We start from the raw sequence: 27,741 nt of genomic DNA, 5'->3' as shown, positions 1-27,741 counted from the left end.
ACAGATGCAGAGCAGTGTCTTACCTTGAAGTAGACAATGAAGACACCTTCCAATCTCTCTCACACGCACACACGCACGCACACCTGTATTTGTCTCCTCCTCTTCCTCTCCCTTTCTCCCTTTGCCCTTCTCTCTCTCCTCCCTCGCTTTGTCTCTCACTGGGCCACACCCCCGACTCGTATGCTCTCCCCCCTCGCTCGCTTCCTTCCAGTTTGACGCGTACTCCTCCTCTCCTTCCTCGCTCCCATCTCCTCCGACACGCAATCCCCCCGCCCCGCCCCGTCCCAGCCTACCCGCCCCGCAGACGCATGGTTACGATGCTGACAGCCAACCGCGTGCCTGCTTTTCAATTTTTCACTCTCCGCTGCACACACACACACACACACACACACAGGCGCATGCACTCAATATGTCCTCACAAAGGCAGGTGTGCATCTCCCCAATATGTCAACGGGGTGCCACACAAACATGGAAAGACAAGAAAACACACAAACACACACAATGTCGAATGCTAGGAGCCAAATGTGGCGTTTTTCTAGTGGAGAACACAAATTAGAAAGACGAGAACACGCACACTCAAAATGTCCTCATAAAGACAAGTCTCCCCAAATACGGTGTGTCAAAGGTGTGGCACACGAGCCTAGGAAGACAAGAACACACATACATACACACACAGTCAAATGCTAGGAGCTAATTGATGGAGAGTGGTCGAAATGTCCCCAAATGTCCCCTAAATACCCGTGAAATGTCAAGAGTGGCGCAACACAAACATAGAAAGACAAGAACACACGCACACACACACACACACACGCAAATCACAGACAAAGGTCGAGTATGATTTAATGAGCAAACGAGACAGCACAGCGTGATGGCGGTTAGCACTTCTGCCTCACAATGCGAGCAATATTTGAGATATGAATGTACTTCAGCGCCCCAACACTAGATAGCGCCACTGCACTTCACAGCATCCAGCCACCATCAATTTACATCGGTTTCCTTGCAGTTGAAGGACAATATCAATTGGGGGCAGTAATGCGCCATTAAGATGGTTTGCCAATTGACCTCACGGAAGAAGAACAAGGACGGACAGACGATACATTAGTTAACATGATAGGCTAACGGATGGATAGATGTATTGGCAAGCAAATGTGTGGAACCTTGATTTAATGGACTAAATGGGAGGAAGGAGTTCCATTATTGTAAATAAATATTTTTTAAGAAAGCTCTTAGGGAAGTTTTGAAGTTGATCTAATCTTACATGCGATAATAGCACCCCCCCCCCCACCTCTGTTAAAATTGGATTCCATAGATAAGAGCATAGCAAAAAAAAAGAAAGAAACCAAACTGCTCCAAAAATACCATGTTTGTGAGACACGTACACATATGACATGACGAGAACTCGCGTCAGTTGACAACAGCCTGCTAAATATGGCCGCCATATTGGTTTGCTAGTTAGCCTGCTCTAGTCTACAGTACATCTGTGACAACCGCTTAACAGCAAGTCTTTACACTGATCAGCTTGATTAGATTGGCAGATATTTTGCATCTTTATGCAAAATCGGTGATCGGCTGTAATGTCGTGATTTGCCGATCGATTAATGCCGTCATTGATCGCATCCGCAAAATAAGACATGACAGCATTCTAGGGACATTCTGTGCTGTGAATAATTATTAATAATCGAAGATTTCTCATCAAATACAGTCAGATTTAAAAAAAGAAAGAATCCTTTTTCAATAATTATGTTTTTTTTTGGGGGGGGGGGGGGTTCTAGCTGTTTAAAAACTCCAGCTTGCCCTCCACCCTGATGAGGACGATGTGTCCTACCTGTGTAAGGGAGACCAAGATCCAGAGGAGCGCAGACAAAACGAAGGGCAAAGCTCGCAGACGCCTGAAATGCAAAACATCCCAGGAATCCCCGTTTGTACGTTTGGGTCAGTCTAGATGGCGCGTTCATAAACGTCAGCAGATATCCTTCAAGGAAATTGCCGATGTGGAGAAAGGTTCATCTTATAGGCACACCAGCTGGAGTGTCACAACATTGTGGAGCGGTCACATGTCAGTGTCTACTGGAACGCAAAGACGCCCTCTCCAAAAGCCCAGAAACCCGATGTGGGGGCGGGAATGTGTAAATTAGCCCCACTTTTAGGTCACAATCTGGTAACATTGAGAAGGGCTTGCTCACAAACACTTTTTGGGGAAATAGGTAGAGAAAAATCTTCTTCAAGAAAAATGTTAATTCAAAAATAATTTAGCTTTTTTTTTAAATATATTTTGTTGTAAAATTGTCACAATATTAAGAGAATTATTTTGTATATTATATTTAGAAATCAATTGTTTCATCATCAGAATCATCTCATTTAATCCATCTTAGAGCGCATTTACATGACTTTCTCAGGGCTGCCGTTTTGCTTAGCAACAGACTAAATCGTGGAGGATTAAAAAAATAATTTTCGGAATATATTTTTCCTTATAGAAAAATTTTTGTATTTTTTTTGAAAATAATAATTTCTAAAAACAGACTTTGTAAAAATAAATAAATAAATGACATGAATTCATATTTTTTCTCCAAGTCCTAATCTTGCAAGAACAAAAATGTATAAAAAAAAAAAAGAAGAAGAATATTACGGTAATTGATAGAAATTTTTATTTTGTGCAAAAGTCACGTTTTTGTATCATTATTTTTTTCCATCAGAATCATCTCCCAACCTGTTTAAGATGACATGGATGGATGACACGTCTGAGAGACTGTTAACAGTGCTGCTGTTTTGGTTACCAATGGAGTTTGAGCAACGGACTGTGACTCGAGGCTTAGGGACGGCTATTATTTAAAAAAAAAAAAGGGGGGGCTTTAGTAGTCCTGTTTTTTGTGATACTCCAGGTGGTATTTCCTAATTGAGGGGTACATCCTGTCCCATGTTTCCCAATCCAGGTGGTACTTCCTGTCCTGCGCGGTACTTCCTAATTCATGGGTCATTACATGTAGCAGGTGGTACATTCTGTTGGAAACGGTACCCTCTAGTCCATGTGGTGCATCATATACTAAGCCATATTCCAAATCCGGGTGCTACTCCCTGCTGTTTTATTGTATGTCCTGTTCCAGGTAGTACTGTACCTCCTAATCCTGGTGGGTCTTCATGCTCCAGGTCATAAAATCCAGGAGGTTCTTCCTGTTTAAATTTGCACCTCCAAGTCCAGATAGTCCTTTCAAATCCTGTTGTTACTTTTAGATGGAGGCAGTACGTTCTGTTACATGTAATAGTTCCTTTTCCAGATGTTATTTATACAGGCAGATGGTACTTCCTGTTTTAGGTGTCCTCCAAATCCAGTACCTTCTTCTGGCTTTTGGTGGTACTTTTTCTTCCTGGCTTTATTCTCCATCCGACATTTCTTGTTTGTGGCAGTATTTTTGACCCAAATAGAGTTTTTTAATCCAAGTGCTCCTTCTTGATCAGGTGGTACTTCGATCTGTACTTCCTGCTCCTGGTAGACATGTTCTAATGTGGTTGCTGACGTGTGAATGCGTGGCTTGGTTCTTTCTGCCGACTTCCCCTCTTCCTCTCCCTTCAGTCGCTCACCAAACCCTCTAAAACCTTAATCCAATTATCTGACGCCGCGCCTCCTTCCAGTCGACGCATTTAGATTGAGAAGGAAGGCGGTACTTCCTGTTCCAGGTGCTACTTCCTGTTTCAGTCTGTGCGTCCTAATCCGGGAAGTACTTCCTTTTTCAACTGGTACTTCCTGATCAAGGTAGTGCTTCGGGCTGTTCTTGTCAAACTGTTACTTCCTGTTACAGGCTGTAATTCCTAATCTAGGCAATACTGTACTTCTTTTTCCAAACTGCGCTCCATAATCAAGGTTATATTTCCTAATTCAGTTTGAAAAATAGTAGTAGTCCTGCTCTTTGTGGTACTTCCTTTTCTGGGCAGTAGATGGGGACGTGTGCATGCATGCGTGTGCTACATTTCCCGGGGAACAAGCTAAGGATTGTGGGTAGTAACAAGTGATTCAAGACTAAAAGCAACAATCATTTCTTCATAACTTTAATCTGAGCCTCCGCCATCATTCTCTTGATCCTCATCAGACACGAACAATTCACCGACATTCTGCATGTTTTCATTGCATCATAGTTCTTCTTGTGAACTGCTTTTAAAAGAATATAATATACTGTATTGTAGCATCCAAGGTCACGTTCGCTTCAAATCATTCACAAAAAAACTATTTACAGTACATACTGTATGATCAGGACACGCTGAGAATCTGAAAATGAAATACCATGACTGTGTGTGTGTGTGTGTGTGTGTGTGTGTGTGTGTGTGTGTGTGTGTGTGTGTGTGTGTTTTGCTGCAGCAGCAAGTACAGTGACTGTTGCCAAAAGTTGGTGTTGTAAAAGTCTCCCTTGAAAATGTAAGTGAAATAATAATCATAATAAACAGTAAAAATAAAACACTTCAAAGTTTTTTTGGGGTGGGGCGGAGCATTAATGCTCATTTAAAAATATATATATAATTTTAGCCTGAATGAGTTAGTTCCTCCTCTCACATTACGTCGCTCCTCCTCCGAAAACAAGAGCGACATAGCGAGCCAATGCTAAGGAAGTTAGCATATCTCTGTGCCACTTCACATTTGCGTTTTCCCTTTAAACTGTCTCAGCGACTTCAGCTTTACAGAGTCCACGTCATGCTATGTGACACAATAGTGCTGTTGTTAAACGTCACATCCCCTGCTCTCTACAACTGTTGTTCTTCCTTTGATACTATATCGGAAGCGGGACAATTTGCCTTTAATGCCCATTTCGATGAGGGTTTACGCAGAACCTAGCGAGGCAGAATATTGCCACAATTTCACACAGCAGTATGGAATAAGACTGTGACAATATTAAGCGGCTGTAATCACTTCGGAATATACTGTAAGTTGTCCATGGCTTTAATTGATAGCATACAAATCAATACACTAAATAAAAGTATTGGCAACCAATCAGTGAGGCTGTGACTGCGTTACCGTGATCAATCAATGATCAATGCTAATAATCCTTGAGTGTTTTATTTTTACTATCATTGTCAAGCTAGCTACCTCGCTAGCGTGTGTTAGCACCTGACGACCTTTTGTTGACCACATGCAACATAAGTCTATTTTGGCGAGCGAGCGACAATGTTGGCGTGCCAACTTAAGAAGCTCAAAGTCATTATTGCGGCCGACGTTGGAGCAAGTTTGCTGTGTTTGGCTTGAACTCACTTTGCTAATGGGGCATTGGCTTAGTGAGATTGTCGCATATTTTCAGCAACATGCATCCGAAGAGAAACCACACAATAAATATGTAGCGATATCAGCAAAGAGTGCAAATTTTGCTCAAAACATTAACATTATACATTTAAAATAAGATGTGGGGATTTATATGAATAGAAAGTTTCCTTATTGGAATACTATTCTATGCTATACAATTATACTATTATTTAATATTTAAAGCGAATAATAATAATAATAATAATATTGACAATGCGACAATTGTATTCAATTCTGTCATTACCCTGATTGTCACTATCTTATTCAGGCAATGTTTATGCGAAATCATTTGATTTAAAATTGACTAATATATTAGAATAGTTTTCCTTACAAGAGGAAACACTAATATTAGTGTGGTAGTTGCAGCATGTTGTCATTTGGCTGAAGTGCAATAAGAGTAGAAATGTCACATTTTAGACAAAATTATTAGAATGACACATCATATTTTTGTTCATATTCATTTGGAACTAAATATTAGCAACAAAACTAGGTAGAGGTAACATATTCAGAAAAGCCACAAAGCTGACATTTTGCTTTAGATTATATTGTGTAAGAATTTTTGACCACACAGCCGAACTCATCTATGACACAAACTCTAAAACAAAACAAAACAAAAAACTTCAAGTGTAATTGGGCAGCTTGGCGATGAAGTGCTGCCTCCACCAGGGAAAATACAAAGGATGCTTTTACGTCTGCTTCCTCTTCAGACTCTTGTGCTAGCCTTTGCTATGTCACTAGCCCCGAGCTCCGACCCTGGTCGTCATGGAAACTAATTATCATCAGCATTTGCCCAGCAAATGACGGACTGTCCCCCAAAACAGAGTGATTGCAAGCTGATGTTTAGTGGATATTTAGAGCGGTTTTATTCTTAATCCTAATAAAGAAGTACATTTTAAAGAACAGTGGCTTGTCAAAAATCATGTGCTGTATCTTCATAGACAGACACACGCACATGCGCTCAGCCTAAATGCTAGCGTATCTTGATTTTCACGCCAGGGAACGTCTAGCTTACGTGTTTGGGAATTTGGCAGACCGTGCTTCAACGGTCAATTTGGTGACTCGACCTTCGCCCAACTCAGAGCAGGTCTAAGTTGTGGCGGATTTGATCGAGGTGCAAGCAGACAAATTCTGAGCTCTTCGGATTTGTGTGGTGGATGACAATACCATGATTTACGCTGGGCAGGAAAACAGTGACCCATATGGTTACCAATATCACTCTGTTATGGATTGAGGTTCCGTTAATCATATCAAAAGACATTTACTCGTTGCTGTTGCTGATATGTTGTTGTGGTTAGCATGTTAGCATTTACGCTTTGGATGGCAGCCTGATGGATGTTGATGAGAACACGCACATGCACACACACACACGTATCACTTTAAATCAGAACAAACTTTTGCTCAAAGGACACAATTTACAGAACAGAGATTTATACATACATACATTTATACACATATATACACATACTGTATATACATATATACATGTACATACATATATACATATACATATACATATATACGTATATTATATATACACATATACTGTATACATATATATCAGTTTATTTGGATACTAAATAATGTTTACATTTAACTTATAATAATCTAATATTAATAAATCTTTAAATGAAATATAAAATGCTTAGTTTATGTACAATTGCTTATTTTGCGATGCTTTAACACATGATTTACAATTGAAAAAGCTAAGTAATTATATGAAATAATTTTAATGAACCAATGTTGGGATAAAAATTGAATTACATAAATGCAACAAATATTACAGGACTTTTGAATACTGCTTAGTGGGCCGGATTAAAGAATGTAGGCCGCATGTGGTCCACGCCTTTGCTTTAAATGCACCAAAAGCTAAATTAAGCAAAGTATGCCCATGTCTTGTTTTTTGTTTTCTTTTTGACCTATCGTTAATACAACCATTACTATTTCTACTAATGATATATATTTTTTCAATTATTACAATGCAATGATGCATTGTGGCTAATAATAAAACTCATTTCGCTAGCATCAACAATGAGCGAGCAGTCCACGGAATTAGCATTTCACCGAACGTAGCATTCTAAGGCCTCTGTCGTGTTTGTTTCATTTGAGCCGCACCCTAACAGAACTACTTATGTCCCATTTATGTCACGGTTGTTATCTTTTGTCATATATCATGTCACGTACCATGTGCCACTTGCGATGGCATCAACGTGGTGACTGTTCTGGACTGTTGACCCCAAGTATTTAAAGTCCTACTCCCTCTCTCTCTCTCTCATTCATGCATATATTGTCTTCCTTAGGCTAATCTTAATTCCTCTCCCTTCAGCCGCATGTCTCCAACTTTCTAATTGTTTCTCCACTCGCTCTTTCCATCTATCCAGCGCATCAATTTGCACCAGGCAACACATTTCCATCTCTAGCCTTAATCTGTTTTTTAGATATTTGGCTCCTTTCGTACTCTTCAACCTGGCATACATGTCCTACTAAATCCACTTTTTCCTTGCTAATCTCTTGTTAAAAGTTCCACCACCAAGTCTTCTACCCTTACATATCAATTACAAGATTGCTGCTTCCTACTCATTTGCGGGTGGGGTTCCTTGAGACTTTTACGTCCACCCAATTTCGAGTTGATCTGTGAAACTGGTGTTAGGTGCTATTTTTTTCTAACTCAGCAGGGGGCGCGACTGAGTTCAGTTGGCGACCACTAAAATACACCACTTTTCACCAGGATACACACACTTGTTAAATTGGGGCATTTTCAAGCATGTTGAGGCCCCCAAAAAGGCTGTTCAATGAAACACAAGAAACAATATGATTCTAAGAAGGCCTTCAAACTACCCTATGTATAAATAATAATCATTGTCACCTATTTTTTTAGCCTTGACAGTTTTGTGTTTTCATTGAGAAAAGTTGTGATCCAAATCATTATGCTGTTGGGATACCAAGCGCAGTGGTAGGGTCCCAAAAGGGCGGAGCTAGACACCGCGTCCACATAAAACCTCGTTGTCTTGTTAAGATGTCCTCCATTGTGTGTCCGACTCCTACTATGTCAACTTGCTCTTCTTTGGTAAACACATTGTGTGGCCACAACGTACATTGCTGGTGGCACCTACACGTGACAGGATTTACACTCTTTTACATAAGATTTTAAAAGATTTAAAAGATCTTAAAAAGGGGATATATTGACTTTTTAGGGTTCGTATATAATAAAGTCGAACCGATAAGCGTGATGTCGATTGATCAGCCATCACGTGTTATCAGAGCTGCAGTGTTAGCTAACGTGGTTACCAGCTTTAGCTTCTGATAGAAATGTTATGTTTGCTTAATTGTCGACATGGTTGCTGGTGGGCTAAAATTATAATTCCACAGCTTGGTGGTGAAATGATGCATTTATGAGGGATACTTGACGGTTTTGGGAGAATAGCACTGGCTTTCTTATTCACAACACTTGACTGCGCTGTAAAATTGATGAGAGTGGGTAGCGCTGGGCTGTTACGATACAAGTAAAATAATTTCACTGTGTTAAGAAATATCCAGTAGAAATATGTCTATCGTTCTTGATCTTTGGAGTATTTTGACAAAAGCGTGCCACCGACATGTTAAAACGTATGGAAAGTGTTTTAAATTGTAAAAAAAAAAAACAATGCACAGTATGTCACCTTTAAACTTGATTTTGATTTCACACTTTCTTCTAAACGTCTTGCCTCGCTAGGTGCTGCCGTTTTGGTTAGCAATGGAGTTCAACAGGGCTTAGCAGTAAAATCCTGTCAACAAAATGAGCTATGAAAATTATGCTTACTACATGTTCTTTTTGGGATTCCCAGATGGGAGCAAGAAGAGTCTTTCTGAAGGATGTGTTTATTTGTCTTGAGTGGCTGATGGTCTGTTTCAGGGACGCTCACGGGTAGAGGTATACACACATTTTACCTTTTGAAACTCTTTAGTTAGGCTTTTTTTCCCCCAACCACACATGATCCATTTTAGCGGTCCAAACAATGTGCCAAATCCAGTCCGATAGTGATCGTTCGTTCTCAACCTGAGGCCACTTTTGGTTAAGTGTCAACACAGAGGCATGCAACAGCACTCCTCTATTGTGAAAGATGTTTGGATCGTTGAGAATTGATCAATGCTTTGTTCAAACCATCATTTGTACTGTGTTTAAACTCGTGGTGGCAATTTGGGCTTTCATTCCACTTTAACATGAAATTGCCACAATGTAAGGGGAGGATGAGCATGGAGAGCATGAAGTGTGTCGATAAGCCATTGTTTGGACCAACAAAATGTTTCTTCTGAATTCTTCTTGGAAATCACAAGACCGCATATTCATGATCAAATCAAAAGTCATGTACACATGTTTGGCTCCAAACAAGAAAAAGTCACATAAAGTCAATGTTGTTGTTTTCTAAGGAAGCAGCTAGGAGAACCCTTTGCCGCAATTGAGCCGAGCAGTGCTTGTTCGTTTACGTCCGGCTAGCAAGCGCGCTAGTAGCAGTTCGGTGTCCTTTGGAGTTTGGAGCGGCTGGCGCTTGTCTGCGATGTTTTGTGCACAAGAGAGCTATTGGCTTGCTGCTAGCTTGCCATTAGCTCGTAGCAGCGCTGCGAGAATCCACGGAATGCGAGCGGGACGGACCCCGCAGCACTGCTTAGAAAGCATCCCGTCCGGAATATGATGTTCTTCGATGGGAAAACTGCTCATGGCTTTGAGAACAAAAAGAAGCTGAGCAGCCGAGTTGTTGTCTTCTCCGTCGGGGAAGCTCCACTTTCCCGCTTTCATCGCTTCTATATTTAGAATTCGTGATTGGCTTAACGCCATCTTCCGTCAGTTAAGTTGGGCAGCGGGGCGGAGACGGGGGTCGGGAGTTGTATGGGGGTTGGCGTTGAGGGCTGATGGTCGCCCCTGGTTACCTAGAGGAGGGGCTACTGCACTCGGAGGCGGGGCAACAGAACTGATGGGCGATGTCATCATCTTCCTCCTCTCTGAGAGACAAACAGATGGACGGACGGACAGAAAGACAGACGGCAGCAGAAAAGCAAGGAAGAAAGAAAAGGGAGAAAGAGAAACAAAACAAAATAGATGAAAAGAAGGATAAAAAGAGAAACAGATACAAATGAAGAAAAAGATAAAAACAGACAGACAGAAAGAAAATTAAGAAAGAACACATAAAAATAAAAAGTAATTAGAAGAGAAAAGAAAAAGATTAAACAAAAAGAGAGAGAGTGAAGAAGTAGAGGCAAAGAAAAACATGAAAAAGAGGAACAAAAAGGGAACCAGAAATGAAAAAGAAAAGGGAGAAAAAGGCAAAAGACAGACCAACATAAAATAAAGAGCAAATAGAAAACAAAAAGGTGAAGCAAAAATAGAGGAAGGAATCAAAAAAAAAAGGAAGCATTATGAAAAAGGTAGACAGACATAAAAAAAAGGAATGAGAATGAGAAAAAGAAAAGAGGAAGGGAGGAAAGAAAGAAAGAAACAAAGAAAGAGAAAAGAAAGAAAGAGGGAAGAAAGAAAGAAACAGAAATCAGAAAGGACACAAAATATAAAAAATGTAATCCAAGGAAAAGAATGGAGTGAAAAACAAAGGAAAGAAAAAAGCAATAGAAGGAAAAAAGGGAAGGAAAAGGGGAATAGAGTAAAAAAAGCAATAGAAGGAAAAAAGGGAAGGAAAAGGGGAATAGAGTAGCGAATAAAGAACAAAAAAATACAACAAAGAAATGAAAAAATGGCAAAAAACAGAAACAATTATGAGAAAGAGGGAAATGAATGAAAGCCAAAAAAGAAAAGGAAAAGAAACAGAAATGAAAGAGAAAGAAAAAGAACCACAATCAAAATAGAGAGACCATGGGAAAAAAGTGAAGGTAAAGAAAGCAAGCAAGAAAAAGGAAAGAAAAGGAAATGTCAGTGAGGACGCACAAAGGAAGACAAGGATGTTAAGTGTGGGTCATGGGCGGGTGCATGGGGGGGATTTGAAGGGGGGGGGGATCAATCATAAGACTAAAGTATGATTTGAGACAAAAGTTTAGTTTGATATCTATTACGAGGGTATGTGGAGAAAGGTCAACCAGGCCAACAGGATGTTAAATGCTAAAACTAAACTTAGCAGGAAAGTCTGTTAAGTTTAGCTTTAGCATTTAGCATTGGGTCATCACCTTCAGTCGGCAGGTGGTTGAGCTATGTCATTTTTAGCTTTATTAGCATGCTACGAGAATAGCTGGATGGCAAACTCATTCAATGTAGACGCCACTGTTTTGTTTAGCTGGAAAAGAACATCTCGAATATCAATGTATGAAAAATGCAACCGCGGGTTTTTTCTCTCCTTTTTAATTTTTTTTAAATGCCAAAGTATAACAATAAATGTAGTTTTTAATGTTTTAACAAGATGAATGAATTAAAAATAATTAATGCATATTTTGTTTGATCAATTACTTGATTTTAATTACACTGTAATTAAATTTAAGATAATTTCTTGGAATTATTAAATCACTTTATAAATTGTTTCATGAGATAAATAAATACAAACTCACATTTGCATTTAGCCATGTCAGGACTCTTTATAGTAACTTAAGTGCTCGATGGGCCGTATTAAAGAATGGAGCAGGCTATCCTTTGCCCACCCCTGTCGACTAAAATGCTCAAAGACGAGGACTTTCAGACTAGCGCTTAAAATCACACCTCCCACCCTCTCTTGGTGTTTGGTCTGTACTGGGAAGGAGTGGGTGCCACCCGGGGGATGAGGGAGGATTTGGAGGGGGGTTGACTGTGGCCCTTACCTTGCCTGCTCGTGGTGCTTGTTGGCGGGGGGCAGGGCGCAGGGAGGCTTGGGCAGGCGGAGGCGCGCGGGGCAGCAGTACTGATGGTAGGAGGCGTGGCTGTTAGGAGGGAGGCTGGACGAGTAGAGAGAGGAGGAGGAGGAGGCGGAGGAGGAAGGTGTGGTGATGCTGGACGGACGACAAGAGGAGGCGGGGGCGCTAGAGAGACAGGAAGTGAGGGAAGAAGAGAGAGCGAGCCAGAGGAGAGAAAAGAAGGGAAAATAAAGTCAAGAGAGGAACAAACACAGAAAGGTAGACGACAACACACAAGCACACAAACAAACACCATTAGCACGGTCAGAGCTTAGCACAGCTATATTGCAATAATTAGTCATGTTAAAAGCAAGAAAGCACACCTACGTCAACATTAGCTTAGCACACACTCAATAGCAGAAGCGTAGCCATCGGCGCACGGTCTTGAGTTAGCTGTGTGTAACTGTGTTCGCAATTAGTAGCACAACGTGGTTCGCTGTGTGTATGAAAGAACAAGCAGACAGCTCATGGTTAGCACACAGTCAACCTAGTTAGTACTAGTTAGCCGTTGGCATCACAGAGCTACGTGTACAGTGAGAGGGAGGATGATGCACAAACATACATACAGTAGGTTGGGTTGTTTACTAGAAGTGGAGGACTGGAGTCAAATGACTTGCCTCCAGTTAGGCTAAAGTTGTCAGTTTAGGACTTAAGGGACTCGCTTGGTTAAAAAAACTAAACAAAACAAAAAACAAAACTCCACTTGACTTTGTTTTCATGAAGGCTCCACTTGACTTGAACTACATGATCTGTTGAGTCTCACAATCGGAAGTCAGCATTTTCAGTTGCCATTTGCTTTTGAAATTTTGTATTTGACATATTTTTTGGTGTGCAGTGGACGCAAACCTGGCAACCCGCAAGTATGCTATGTAGCGTAGTACAGAAGCCACCTCATGAAGGGAACGCTGGAGATTTGTACATTTGGATTCAAGGATTATGTTTGTAATCTAAAGCAGGAAAAATTAGACAACGAAAACAGGCCGGCCAATCAAATTCGTCTATTCGTGAGCAACGTCACTCTCCGCAAGTCGTTTCAACAGCGGCGAGCTTACTGATTTATAACGCTGCTCGAAAATCAAAACTCATGACACCATGGATCTTCAAGTTTTCCCCCTAACAATGACATAAGTCATTCACTACTGTAATAATAATAATAATAATAATGCATTGGATTTATATAGCGCTTTTCTAGACACTCAAAGACGCTTTACAATGGAATGGATACATTATTCATGCATTCACACAATCACACTGTGGCGGCGGTAAGATACTTAAATAGCCACAGCTGCCCTGGGGCAGGCTGACGGAAGCTTGGCCGCCAGTGTGCGCCTACGGCCCCTCCGACCACCACCAAACATTCACATCTTCCATACACCCGTGTGAGTAGCACTGGAGGTTATGTGTGTGAAGTGCCTTGCCCAAGGACACATGACGGGGAGAGAGCGGAGATCAAACAGCCGACCTTCTGCTTACTGAACGACCGTCTCTACACCCTGAGCCACGGCCGCGAAAAAAAAAGAAAGAGACTTCAACGAGTCGTTTTTCTGACGTCACGTCCGCTCTTCACTCATTGGTTCATGTTAGCTCAGGTTTGCCCCGCCTTGGGCGGCAAAGAGTGAGTCTGGATTTCCAGTCTATGAAAAAATAGCATGCAAGCTTTGCAACTAAAAGATAAGAAACACGAAAATTATAACATCTAAGCTCATCTGTTACAAAAAAAAAAAAAACCTACAAAGACAGGTTAGCTAAATTTTGCTAACCACTGCTTACGTTGCTTACGTCACAAATCAAAATGGCGGTCAACTCAGTCGAATTAAACTCTCCGCTCATTGAAAAGCATTGAACTTTAGTTGATTGTAATTTGATTTGTGAGCCTTATTTTGATTTCAAAATGTGATGAAATGATTGAAATGTCGTTTGACTACTATAACAAACTGCCTGGTTTGTATGCTAGCTATAGGCAAAAGCAAAAAAATATGCAGTTTGTTTCCAACGTTTGAAGAAGTATTTGTATTGTGTTGCATTGCGGAAACAACACAAATGCCCGGATGTTCGGAATTGTCACTTGCTGGTCAATCACAAGCTGGTCAATCACAAGCTTCATGCATGGATTTAATAGATGAGATAATAAAGTAGTAGACAATGCGGAGACTGGTTTAGGACCATTCAAAATAAGATTGTGAATGTGTTAGTATAGCTAACTAACAAAAGTACAGCGTAGCTAATCATCGTTATCATCCTGGACCGGTACCGTACATGTATTTAAATTAGCTGGCAAAAATGAAGAAGACTGATTGACAACATAAAGAGTCAGAAGGCGAACTGCACTTCCAGAAAGGAGGCCAGTCGTGTTGTCACGGGCAACCATGGAAAATCAAAAAACATGTTGTCACGGTAACAAGGTCTGCGTGTGCGTTACAGCCGACTCTCACTGCTGCTGTTTGACTTTGCGAACGCCTCTAAAGTCGCACAAAAGCCAACAACAACATGAAAAAAAAAAAAGATTTTCAAAACAATCCAATCAAACCAAGAGTGACGGAGGAAAATATTTTATTCATAGTAATTAAAACATTAAAACATGCCATTTACAATCAAACAATGATGGAATCCCAGCTATTTCAGCTGAGAGTTGCAACGGTCAATGAGGAATTTCAACAGCAGATTTTAATGGATTCGTACAGGAGGATGTCATCGACAGGCAGCAATTTTAAAAAAGAAGAAAAAGAAAAAAATCCAACAGGTTTCAATTACTATGAATACAATATTTTTCTTCCATCACTCTTGGTTTGATTGGATTGTTCAAAAGTTCCTGTTTTTTTGTGTCACCTTGTATCTTAATGGGGACATCTCATTGACATAATGCAGTTCCTAGCCCTTTAGCCTAACCTTAATCATCACAATTGATTGCCTAACCCCAACCAAGACAAATCGGTCCCCACAATGGTAGTTGTAGGGGGGGTCATAATGTGGCAGAGATGAAGGCACACACACACACACACGCTTGTTTTACTATCTTTGTGGAGCCATCTCATTGACATAATGCAATTCCTAGCCCCTTCCCCTAACCCCAACCATCAAAAATGATTGCCTACCCCTATTCCTTACCCTAACCTCAACCATAACCCAATTCAAACCTAAACTCTAAAACCAAGTCTTGACCCTCAAAAAGAGGTTGTGGGGCCCAGCAAAATAACCCCACATGGACGGGTGGGCCCCACAACTCTGTGAAATCCCGAAATGTTAGCCCCACTATGTAACAAAAACAAGCACCCCCCCCCCCACACACACACACACATACTTGTACTTATATAATTGTAAGGACATCCATATACATAATGCATTTAGTCATTTACCCTAACCTCAACCATAACCTAATTCAAACCTAAACTCTAAAACCAAGTCTTGACCCTCAAAAAGAGGTCTTGTGATGTCCTCACTTCACAAAAATGTCCTCAATCTGTTGGTTAAAGACGTATTTTGGTCCTCACAATGTAGTATGTACAAGTACACACGCACACAAACACACACTGGGACCCCAGGGTGCCGTCTTGCTGCTTACCTCGGAGAGGTCATCCATCACATCGCTATTCATATTGGCTAGCCTAGTTTCCACGGCAGCTTGCACACGAGCGCACACTTGTACCCACGCACAAATGCAAGTCTCACAAAAGCAAACAACAACACACGCAAAAGTTTCAAATGACATGATGAATGGCATCACGCCAAACTCGTGTGAGGAGACATTTTTTCCAGACTATAAATCATCATTTAGGATTTGCTGTGGAACCTTTCCCCAGTAAATCTAACGAAGAGCAGTACCTTATTGTACCAATACCTTGGTTAGATTTTTGTGTGTGTGTCTTATAGGGGAAGTCAAGTCAAAAAATGTCAGGACCATCGTGGCTCACTTGTTTTCGGGGTTTGGTCATGTGACGTTTGCAAGTGGCAAAGTGGCCCCCCTCCTGAGATGGCTAAACACGGGTGGATTTTGATGCTTAATTCATTTTTATTCATTCCAATACCACGCTTAACTCATTTGCTCCCCAAAACGTATAAAAACGTTCTAAAAACCTATTTATACGTTTTTTTTTTTTTTTTACGCTAGAGCATACAGAAGGCAGCTTCTGACCTGAAAGGGTTGCTTAAAGCAACGGTTACTTATTACAAAAAATGGCCAGCAGGTGGCAGCAGAGTATAAGAGATCAGCCAGGGCCATGATGCAAAAAGCTCTTTCCCCACTGTTTAAAAAAAAAAATCTGATTTGTGAATATTGATGAAACTTGGCTATACATGGAGTCCTCGAGTTAAGTCGTATGCGATTTATGTCATTTAGACTTTACGGCGCCCGTGCCTCGTCCGTAGCACCTTCGTTTTCATTAATTTCCCACAGTAATCGCGCCATTTTATAGTTATTTAAAGTTGTGTTGTTGTTACCTCCAGCAACGGACGTCATCGAGCAGGCCGGCTCGCCAACAGGCGCGTCATATTTCCATGTTTACGTTTGAATTCGCTCCACTCTGCCGTCCGTCAGCAATGAATGTCCGTGCGGAAACACGAAATATTGGTGATACAAATATCGACTTTAACAGTGAAATTCGACTTAAGTTAAAATTTGGGTTACATCGCCAGCTTAGGAACGTAACTCGGACGTAACTCAAGGGCTCCCTGTATTCTAATGCTAATTGCTGCAAAACGGAAAGAGATAGTAATATATATTTTTTTCCTGATGAAAGAAGAGACTCTAATCTTTCTTTTGGTAGGTTCCATGTTTTTAGAGCAATATAACACAATATTCTGTGGGCCTTGCAAAATCAGTCAAAATCCAATAAAACAGCCGGGAGCGAAGGGGGTTGCTTCAGTGAAAATGTCTGCACATAGAAAACCTGATTTTAATGATTATTTTGGACTTGTCTTCCTCTGACAAAGTGCAAACATTTGCGAGCACACATTAGACCTTGCCACTAGATGGCAGCAAACGTCACAAAATATGTCACCATCCATTCATAATATTGGTTTCCTTGCAGTGGAAGGACATGAGTTGGTGGCAGTAATGCACAATTATTTTTGGTTTGCCAATTGACAATAAATACCACTGAAGAAGAGCAAGGAAGGCCAATACATTAGGTGCAGTCGTTGAGTGCAGTTTTTCTCATTAAAAAAGGGTGTTTTTTGGGGGTAGAATGGGTTAATCATATTTCCATTTATTTCATGATGATGATTTGAGATACGGGTGTGGCCACTGTACGAATTAAACTTGCATCCCAATTTTTTGTGGGTAAGCCAACTTCTGTGGAAAACGATTTAGAAATACATATCTTTCCATGCGTTCCTAATGAACGGCAATTATATGTTGATTTTCACTATTGGCAGGCTGGCCTAGTCCCTATCCCCCGCGAATAGTGGGCGTACTAACTACACAATAATTATTTTTGCGGACCCCCAATTTAAGGCTTGCTGACGCCCCTAGTTAAAGAATCACTGACTTAGGACATTTGATCTATAAATAGACATACCTCCTAAATAGACACGGTTACACAAGGTTATGTGTGTGTGTTAACAAATTAATTGCAGTACCAAGAATGGCCACCAGGAAGCTTTCCTCAGAATGCACATTAGCGAGTAGAAGCGCTAGTTGGCAGGCTGGCGGCCATGTACACGCTCACGCTGATCTGCATGAGCCTGCTGGACTGTTTCCATGACAACCCCCTCCCATCAGCACCAGCCGCCTTTGTGTCTCATTTGAATGCGGCCTAATAGAAGACACAGTGTGCGTGTATGTGGAGGTGGCGTATGAAGAGATGTGCACTTGTGTTGTATTTGGAATGAGGCTGCAAACATGAGCACAGAGAGAAAGAAAAGACAGAGCAGACCTCCACCAAGGCTCATCAACTGTGAGATTGTTGCCTTAAAGGGGACGCATTATGGAAAATTGACTTTTTAGTGTTTGCATGCAGTTGTGTCTCCAGAATACGTGCGCACCAAGTGCAAAATAAATTAGTGCCCATATGCCACGAAAATGCGCCACGAAAATGCGCCACAAAAATGCTTTTATTGTCTTGAGCCCAGCGGGGCAGAAGAAGTTGGCAAATTGCTGGGTTCACCATTGACTGGACTCACCATTGCCCTTTGCACTTTCGTCTTTGCCAATTGACGTCATACATCGGCTTTTGCAGTTGATTTTAAATGCGTTTATGGTCATCAAAGACAAGCGCTTTCCAGTATAATACTTGTCAAGGTGAATAACCACTTAGGAAGTCCACAAAAGGGCTAACCTAGGACAGGGTTTGGATTCAGGCCATCACACTGCGTTGCATCACGGCTGTAGAATGGTGCCTTGAGATATGAGTTTAATTCATTTCGAGACCATGCTCCTAACACGTTCATATTTCAAATCACCTTTCTCCATCGAAATGAATGGAAATGCCATTAAACCGTTCCAGCCTCCCCAGTAGGAAAACAGCAAAAATGTTTCTGTGTTTTCCAATAAGATTAATATGTTACTTTATAACATACGGTAATGAGACATTTAAATAGAATGTAAATAAAGTCAACAGTTTTGCCACATTTTTTGCTTCACCTCAGTGGACATTGTGCTCCTTCTAGTGTGCACGCCTTGGCCACCTGAGGCCAGTATTTTGTTTTTTTATATTTACATTTCATACTGTATTTTTTTCATTTAAAATATTTGGTACAAATAAAGTTCCAGACATTTGGATAAATTTAATGATGACAATAAAATAGCTTATAAAAGATAAATGTATGTGCTGATATGGAGCTATTTTCCACACTTTCCTTTATTATAACCAAAACCACCTAAGTTTGTACATCTGGCAAAAATGGAGTTTTGAATTATGCTCAACAGAGCGGCATCTACAAAATAAGTTAGGTCAAATAAAGCAAACGCACAAAACATGACCTGAAACGTGATTGGAGAAACATGACCAAAAAATTTATGACTGGCAACATGAGCTCTCTTCGCGGACGACGACAGAAAGTCATCTGAATGAGTCACGGCCGCATTTCAGCCGCCTGGGAGAAGCCAGCCACGCTTGTCAGCATTTAGCGAGCCTCGCGCACGCTTAGCGCACGTTGACGAGCGCGCTCCTTGCGGCGGGCTGTCCGCAGTTGCCTAGCAACAGCATGCGCCATGACCAGTGCTTAGTGTCAGACGCTACAAGGAAGGAGGCGCCGGCGATTCGCACGGGACAACGTTCACTTCCTGATGGGGCGCTCCGAAAAATCGCGTTGCCAGGCAACTAAGCGAGTGGTGACGACTGCGGCCGATGACAGTCGACGACTGCGCTCATCTGCGCGGCATCGTGTACGAGTTTTCCCGACAATCAACTGCTCATGTCAGTGATTCCTGTAACACATTCGTGTGACGTGAGCGATCACCACACCCGATGCTAGCCGACCCGAACGTGTGTACAACCACAGCTTTTGAATTAAGAAAATGAAATGAAAACACGACCATGCTGTCTTGGCTCAAAGCTTAATAAAGGACCACGGTCAGACTCAGAAGTGGATTCGCAGGCAGACACGGCACGGACGTAAAAATTATCTGGACTGCTCATGCCGAAGCGAGAAGTGAAGCCTGTGGCGGCCATCTTGCATTGCCACTCGCTTAGGGCAAGTTTGTTCTTTACTAGGCTGACATTACCCCAAAAAGGGATTCATGTAGTAAAACACTCACGAATGAGTGTTTTGAGCGAAAAAATAACATTTCTCAAGTAACAACCTACTTCCTAAGCATGAGTTTGATGATGACACAGGACGGTACGTTAATCTTGCAAGTGAAGAGCAATCAGCTAAGTGTAACGTTAGCGCTTCTAATTCACTTGTTGTCAACAATAATTGCACAACAGGCTGCTGGTCAAACGTCGAATTAGGGGAGTACCGGCACTTAAAATGGAATAATCTCTATTTTTTCCTAAAGGCAATGTAAAGGTTTGCAGTTTACAGCATATTGCCGGAATCAGGTTTGGGATCATAGTTTGTGATACAGTATATTTATGATTTACATTATTAATACACTACAGGCAGTTATAAAGGAATTTAGGGGGTGTCAAGTACCCCCATATTTTTTGTGTCTTCAAATAATATTTATTGTTCATCTGTCTATGTAAATGATGTATTGCGACAGGCAGAACAATTTTCTTCCACTTATTAGCAAGAGGAACAATTAACCTGTGAATCAACTTGTTTTCATTTATATAACTTATTTGCTCCCAAAAAACATGTTTTTATACGTTAAATTTTTTTACACTATTTTAATATTGTCATGGTCCCTAAAACATATTTTTACATTTATGTTTTTATATGCTAGAGTATACAGAAGGCTTTGATGTAGCCTCTGACCTGAAAAGGTTACTTATAGCAATGGTAGGTATTACAAAAAAACGGCCAGCAGGTGGCAAAAGAGTATAAGAGATCAACCAAGGCCATCTTGCAACAACCTCTTTTCCCCAGTGTTTTCAACAGGTTTGCGAATAATGATGAAACTTAGCTTTATTCTAATTGCTGCAAAACGGAAACAGATACTTTTTTTTCCTGTTGAAAGAAGAGACGCTAATCTTTTTTTTTGGTAGGTTCCATGTTTTTTTTAGCAATAGAACACAATATTATGTGGGCCTCAAAATCTAGTAAAACAGCTAAAACAGGGGGTTGCTTCAGGGAAAATGGCTGGGAGTGAATGAGTTTTATTAACAACTTTGCGTTCAACAGGCCCAGATGTCTCAGTATTTAGGTATATATGCTTTTTGTGATATAGGCTGGTGCCATGAGCCTTGTCTAATGTAAAATACAATTTGCTTTGGCTCAATAAAGGTTGGGAAGCAGTAGTCGGTCTCTCACTCCACCCCATTCCCACGTCCATTCCAAAATAGGAATAATCAACAACAATATCCGCATGGTGCTGGAAGGAGCAGCACTCCTGCTGTGATTGACGGCAACACACTAAAGCCCTTTTCACACTGCACTTGGTCAGTGTGAAACAGTTGCGAGACAACGTGAAATGACCTGTTGCCAGGGTGCTCATATTTGAAGTTGTTGATGTAGAAGCCCACCAAAAGTCAAAACGGAAACGTTGCTGCTGGTTAGACCACAGCTCGACAAGATGCACCTTTTGTTGTTGCGCAATAGCGCCATGACATTTTAAGGAGGAGGAGGATACGAGCAGCAGAAAAAAAAAATAGCTCGGCGGGAACTTGGACAGTTTGATTATGCCGTTACTTCTAAATAAGTCCGCCAGAGTAACACTAAATCCCTACGCCATCTCCACTCCTATTGGAGGCGCTTGACTGGGGTCACGACACCGACGCTCTCGAATGGAACATTTTCCAATTCAAGGCGCCTTGCCGCCATTGAAGAAGTCCGCTTGCCGGGACGCCCAGCAATGCTACGCTCCGTGGTCCCCGCCCCTCGCCACATACACAATGAATAGGTTTAACGACAGCAGCTCCACCTTCCTAAATGCAGTGGGAAAAGGGCTTAGGCCTAAACATTTTCTATATGTGTTTGACAAAAGGATGCGTTCTGTGCCAACTTAGCATGTTAACATAGCACCTGCAAAAGAGAAGTTACCGAGTTGCCATCACAGTCCAAAGTAGCACGAGTCAACATGGAGGACCTCTTAAGTAAACTCAAGGTTGAACAAAGAATAGAATTTGACTAAGAAATATAAATTGTAAGGTGGTACTTAATAGCAATAAAGGGGACATATGATGTAAAAGTGACTTTTTAATGTCTTGTTTCATTCTCTGGAATGTCTGCTCACAAGTCAATCGAGGCTAATTTAAGCTCCGCCCTTAGTTGTCACATGATCATTTCAGAGAGTAGAAAAATGGGGGCCAGCATGGTAGCACGTCTGCCTTGTGGTTCTGAGCTGGAGGGCTCTTGCGTTCTCCCCATGCTTGTACATTGTCCATCAATGTGAGTGTCAGCGTGAATGGCAGTTTGTCTACCCTGCAATTGGCAATGCGACCAGTCCATGATAGCTAGGACAGGCTACAGCTCAATCACGACTCTAATGAAGATAGGATTTTGCAAAGACCTGAATGGATGGATGGAAAACTAGATGGTGGGAATGTGCTGAAACGCTTGATCCCTTGATGGATATTGAGGAAAGCGAGTATTATATTGGCACCTGGGGACTGTTTCAAGTTGTGAAAAAAGATTGAACACCTTTCACGTTCTCTTAACCCGAAATGAACTCATTTGCGTGTGTATTCTCGTGCGACTGTGCCGTGCGCATCTCTGGAAAAGTGAAGCAGTAACTTACGCTTTGTGGTGGTGCAGCGTGTGGGCGTGGTGGTTGTTGGCGGCGTTGCTCTTGTGCAGGCGCTCCAGGCGCTCCTTCTCCTTCTCCACAAAGTTGGTGTTGGTTCCAGTGCTGGTAGACGCCGTCCGGCTCAGACGGCCGTGCCCCCGGGGCTGCTCCCGGGGTGGAATGGGAGGTGGCGGCGGGGGAGGAGCCGGCGCAGGGACCTGCAAGACGGGGCCGGCGGCAGGAACGTGGGCCGCCGAGGTGCTGTTGTAGTGGTGGTGATGCTGGTGGTTGTGGCTGGCGTTGAGCGGGATGGAGGCGGGAGGCTTGTTGTGGTGGTGGTGGTGGTGGTGGTGGTTCTTGGTGGAAACGGAGGAGAAGTGAGTGGGAGGCGGCGGTGGCGGGGGAGGAGGAAGACGAGGCTCCGGAGGCGGTGCGGGTGGAGGCGGGGCCGGGGCGGCAGGCTGACGGTCCAAGCGCAGGTCCTTGTTCTCTTGACTGAGGCGGTCCAGCTGGACCTCCAGCTCGTCAATGCGCCGCCTCTGCGTTTCCAGAAGCTTCTGCTGGCTTTCGATGATGTTGTTGAGTTCAAGGAGGTACTCCACCGCACGATTCGGACTTTCCGGGCTGCCCTGGCTTGGGCCTTGATTAGCATCCATAGTTAACAGCCAACTTGATGTAAAATAGAGACTAAACCTATGAAGCCACCGACAAGAGAAGCTAAAAAAAGTGACTTCCTACTTGAAGTCCTCAGAACATCTAAAAAAAAAAAACAACAACAACGAAAAAACTACGCAACTAGCAGCTAACTAAGCCCCGCCCTCCCCCCCACTGGCAGAAAGTGGGGGGGAGAGGACTGGTTCTTCTTCAAGGTCTGATACGAAGATCAAGATGGATCCGGCACTCTTTGGCGCTGACCCGAAGGCTTGGCGGACTTGTGGAGCATTTCTGCTTCAGTCAGGATTCTCTGGTGGCCTTCACTTCCATGAAGGAGGAATACTCAAAAGCCATGATGGAGGAAAAACAGGACAAACCAAGCAGCGAAAGAGTTTACTCCAAGCCGACGTCCAATCAGTCAGTCAGTTGTATCCGCTCTGTTAACGTCAGCAGGAGGGTTTCAGACTGGCCGTCTTTCAACATGTTGTCAAAATCAGTTGTCATTGTCCCAGTGTCTCATTCACGTGACAACTTAAAACAAAAACAAAAAGTCGAGATGACTATCCAGTTGCTTCCCGCGTGGGGAAATCCTTCAGGTGACAGAGAACCACTGGAGATTCTGTCTTTTCAACCCTTCATCTCCTCACATGGACAAACTCTTGGCTGTTCCTCTGCTGGGAAACTGGAAGCAGGAGGACGTGGGCTGTCCGAGTACGAAGATCACCAGGACTGCGCCTCATCCCACGGTTGCCTCAGCTGTCATGTCCGGGATTCTCTTTCTGGATTCTTCCTGGCGTACGCGTCCGTTCCATGAAAGACAAGTAAAGAACATGAAAAGATGAGGACCGTGGCAATCATCACAGCCTTTGGTTTTCTTCTTGTCCAGTCTATCACTCTCAATACACGTCAAAACGGAAACGCCTCTTGAGGATGTTCCGTGCGACACGGCTAAGGTGACAATCAAAATCATGATAGTAATTAAAGCTGTTCGGTATGCGTCATGATGGACATTCTGCTCTAAATATCAGCTAACTTTGACTCCATTCCACTCCTACATTAGATTCCTTCAACAAAAACGCTCGACTGTTTAGTTCTCGAGGGCCTGAGTCCTGCATATTTTCGAGCTTTCTCTACTCCAACACACCTGATTCAATGATCATGATCATTATCAGGCCTCCTGCAGAGCTTGCTGATGAGCTTAACTCATTCGTTCGCAGCCATTTTCACTGAAGCAACCCCCTTCACACTGTTAAACTGGATTTTGACTCATTTTGCAAGGGCCACAGAATATTGTGTTCTAAAAACATGGACCTTACCAAACGAAAGATTACAGTCTCTTCTTTCATCAGGAAAAGAAAGTATATCTCTATCTGTGTCCGGTTTGTAGCAATTAGCATTAGAATAGAGCTAAGTTTCATCATTATTCACAAATCTGTTTAAAACTGAGGGTAAATAAGCTTTTTGCAACATGGCCCTGGTTGATCGCTTATACTCTGCTGCCACCTGCTGGCCTTTTTTGTTGTTGCAATAACTACCGTTGCTTCAAGCATTCTCTTCAGTTCAGAGGCTGCATCAAAGCTTTCTGTACGCTCTAGCATAAAATAAAATAAACATATACAAAAAATATATAAATACATCTTTGGGAGCATGGTAATATTTAAAATATAACATATTTACGTTTTTGGGAGCAAATGAGTTAAATATGAATCAGCTGTGTTGAACGTGGGAAACCTCTAAAACAGGTTTCACCAATTCTGGTTCTGCAGGTTTTAGCTGTTTCCGCCCACTAGCACACCTGATTCATATAATCAGCTCATCAGCATGCCTGATAACGATTCTGATCTTTAGTATCAGGTGTGTTGGTAGGCAGAAACATATAAAACCTGCAGGACTCCGGACCTCGAGGACCGGAATTGGTGAACCCTGCTCTAAAAGACACCACTGGTCTAGAATAACGACTTCTGATTGGAGCTCGTTGAGGCAAATTTACGAGTAGGAAATTACGGAATTCCTGTCCAATGTAGGACATGAGATTTTTTTTTGTGTACTGTTATGATAGACATGCTTGCCCAATTACAAGTCAATCTGTGAAATTTGTGTCAGGGGCAGATTTTTTTTTCTAACTTTCAAGGGTGTAGTACTTCACCGTGATCACTATATGTTTAAAAACCCGACTAAGACCCTGGGTTACCCCTTTTCTAACTCGAATACTTACCCATGCCGATTGAACGAGGCACTGGTTTTATTTAAATTTTATTTGAAGCCCCAAAAAAATCTCCTCAGCACTCGTTGGCGTTTCACAGTATTGCGGCAGTTTGACACATTGACGAAGGCCTCTGTTTACATTTTTTTTTTTGCCATTGTGTTAAAATTAAATTAATATATACCAAAAGTACGCGAGGTATCAGTATAGGTATCGGTGAGTGACCACTTGTACTCGTATCGATCTGAAAAGTGGGATCAAACATGGCTACAGTCCTTTGGTAAAAACATCCCTCGTTTTTACAGGTTTTGTTGGTTACCAGTTTGGCAATTAATTGGTCAAAAATATCAACGCAACAAATGGAATGAACATCACAGCGTTCTCACCTCCCAGGCACAAGTTGCCCCCCCCCAGTCAACCTCAACCAAACTTAGGGAACCTGAGTAACCATTTTGCCATTTGGTAGCTCACGATTAGTAGTCCCAAAGGCAAACCTGCTTCCTGTTTACACACTCGTGACCAATCAGAGAAGTGTGTGATGTCGGCTGGTTTGTGGCTGATCTTATCTCCGAGGCGCGCACAACGTGTTCTTCCCGACGTGCACGCGCGTGTAGGTGGATACACCGCTTCTCACGCAGCTTAATTTACGCCGTCAACACGCACAGGCGCGCGCGCGCGCGAAGCAACTGCAAAATGTCGCATGCTCTAGTACACACGACACGGCAATCAGTGCGCGCGTGCGCGCGCGCGCGCACAACAGCATATACGTGAGGCGCGCGGTCACGACGGGAAAGGACGCAAGACTGTGACAGCTTTTGACGAGAAAGACGAGGATGTGGAGGTTTATTGATGATGCTCACGTGCCGCGGCGGATGCTGCTGGTCCTTCCTGATGGTCTTCAAGTCTGCGCCGCTTCCTCACTCATCACCATCATCCTCATCGTCACCCTCATTCCTTTGCGCCGCCGCTGCAGTGCTGACAAAAAAGAAGAAGGGGGGGAAAAAAAGAAAGCGTTCTTCTTCCTCCTCCTCCAGCGCGCTGATGAAGAGGAGGCAGAGAAAGAGGAGGAGGAGGAGGTGCTGACTCCAGACAGAATGCCAGCTGGAAAGCACACGAGGACGCGCGCGCTCGCGAGGCTGAAGGAGTGAGCGTCGCGTACGCGCATTGCGGACGAGCGCGAACCTGATTGATACGATACGCGCTGACGTAAATACGCACATCCACAACTCTGTGTCCACGTGAAGACAGTTCAAAATACGGCGGAAGGTGGCGCTAGAATTACGTACAATTATTTTTGGGCTAATCGGAAACAACATTTTAAGCTCGATCTCAAGTTTCATCATCATGACCAAATAAAATTGCATATAGGAAGTTGTTTTAGTGCTAAAAAGAATATTTAATTATTATTTTTTTAAGACTAATATTATGCAGTTTAAACATGAACTTTGTGCTATGCTGTAAAGGAAAATAAGGAAGTACTTAAATAAATATTCAATTAAAATGTATAGCATATGTAAGTTTAAAAAATGACATCAAATTAAATGTTTTTTTAAATGTTCTAATGGCGAATGAATTAAACTAAAACTTAAATACAACTGAACCATACATTCAACCAGGCTAGTGTATTATACTATAGAATCTGTCCACACCTCCTTGTTGGCTCCACCTTCTGCACACCCCTCCTGTATCGTGCATATTTCAATATCTGTGTGTTTGTGTGTTCCGGGTTTTTGTCTAGTCCAGACCTTTTCTTGAGGGTAAAGACATGGTTTTAGAGTTTATGTTTGAAATGTTTTTTTGGGTTGGGCTATAGGGTTAGGGGTAGGCAATCAGTTGTGATGATTAAGGTTAGGGTCAGGGGTCAGGGGCTAGGAAATGCAATGATGTCGCCACTAGAAATGTAAACCCAACTCTGTGTGTGTGTATGTGAGAGTGTGATGCTTGCAGATGTGTATATAGGCGTGAGCTGTGGCTGACAACAGCTTTTGTGTGTGTGCTAATTGTGTTCTTTGGTTTTACTGTCCTCCTGGTGTTACAAACTGCTGAAAAGTGCATTGCCGATTTTGGCGTAAATAAGTAAATATTGTGTAAAACATGAAAAAAAAAATGCAGGATAGCGGGGCCGTGAATGTTGAACCACAATTTCATGGGCAACACTGTAGTGGAAATCGACACAATAATGACAAGCATTTAGTGGTTCTCAAACTGGAGCCGTCACTTGGGAATTGAAAAATAATTATTTGGTCATATTATTCAAAAAAAAATGCATATTTTCATATGGGCACCGGCATGCCAGTAATAAGCTAACCCCCCCCCCCCCCCCCCCCAGCACCCTCCACCAATGAAAGGCTCTGATATAATGGTGACATAAAGTACAGTATATCGTAAATCTGACATCCATGTTGCTTTTCTAGCCTCTCATGCTATTTTCTCATGTCCAGTTGTACAGGTGAAGCAAGGCAACGTCTAATATAATAATATCCTGAAGCACATCGGGTC

The 27,741-nt window shown here is 42.2% G+C and overlaps 2 protein-coding genes across 18 annotated transcripts in view; one reads left to right on the top strand and one right to left on the bottom strand.

Annotated features, from left to right (window-relative positions):
* The window catches only part of LOC147179940 (PDZ domain-containing protein 4-like), a 123,330-nt gene that overhangs the window by 23,384 nt on the left and 72,205 nt on the right, over nt 1-27,741 (top strand). Inside the window, exon 1 of one of the 13 annotated variants that reach the window (XM_086067472.1) lies at nt 12,245-12,337. The exons of the other annotated variants lie outside the window; for them this stretch is intronic. The gene's annotated coding sequence lies outside the window, so the exon portion shown is untranslated. Of the gene's footprint in view, nt 1-12,244; nt 12,338-27,741 lie in introns of those variants that run through there. 13 annotated transcript variants of the gene reach the window in all.
* Nucleotides 1-27,741, bottom strand: part of LOC147179944 (IQ motif and SEC7 domain-containing protein 1-like) — a 64,165-nt gene that overhangs the window by 35,302 nt on the left and 1,122 nt on the right. For 2 of the 5 annotated variants that reach the window (XM_086067464.1, XM_086067465.1), the window contains exons 2-3: nt 26,103-26,217; nt 22,398-23,829 (exon numbers count right to left, since the gene is read on the bottom strand). In XM_086067464.1, the coding sequence (XP_085923590.1) occupies nt 22,398-23,041 (644 nt within the window). In that variant the 5' untranslated portion in view covers nt 23,042-23,829; nt 26,103-26,217. Of the gene's footprint in view, nt 1-22,397; nt 23,830-26,102; nt 27,534-27,741 lie in introns of those variants that run through there. The other 3 variants (XM_086067467.1, XM_086067463.1, XM_086067466.1) reach the window with 3 other exon arrangements.

Source organism: Leptonotus elevatus, chromosome 2 (assembly GCF_054856555.1).
Source record: "Leptonotus elevatus isolate MCC_2025b chromosome 2, RoL_Lele_1.0, whole genome shotgun sequence".
Taxonomy (NCBI): Eukaryota; Metazoa; Chordata; class Actinopteri; order Syngnathiformes; family Syngnathidae; genus Leptonotus; species Leptonotus elevatus.
This window is presented reverse-complemented; position numbering and strand designations above follow the sequence as displayed.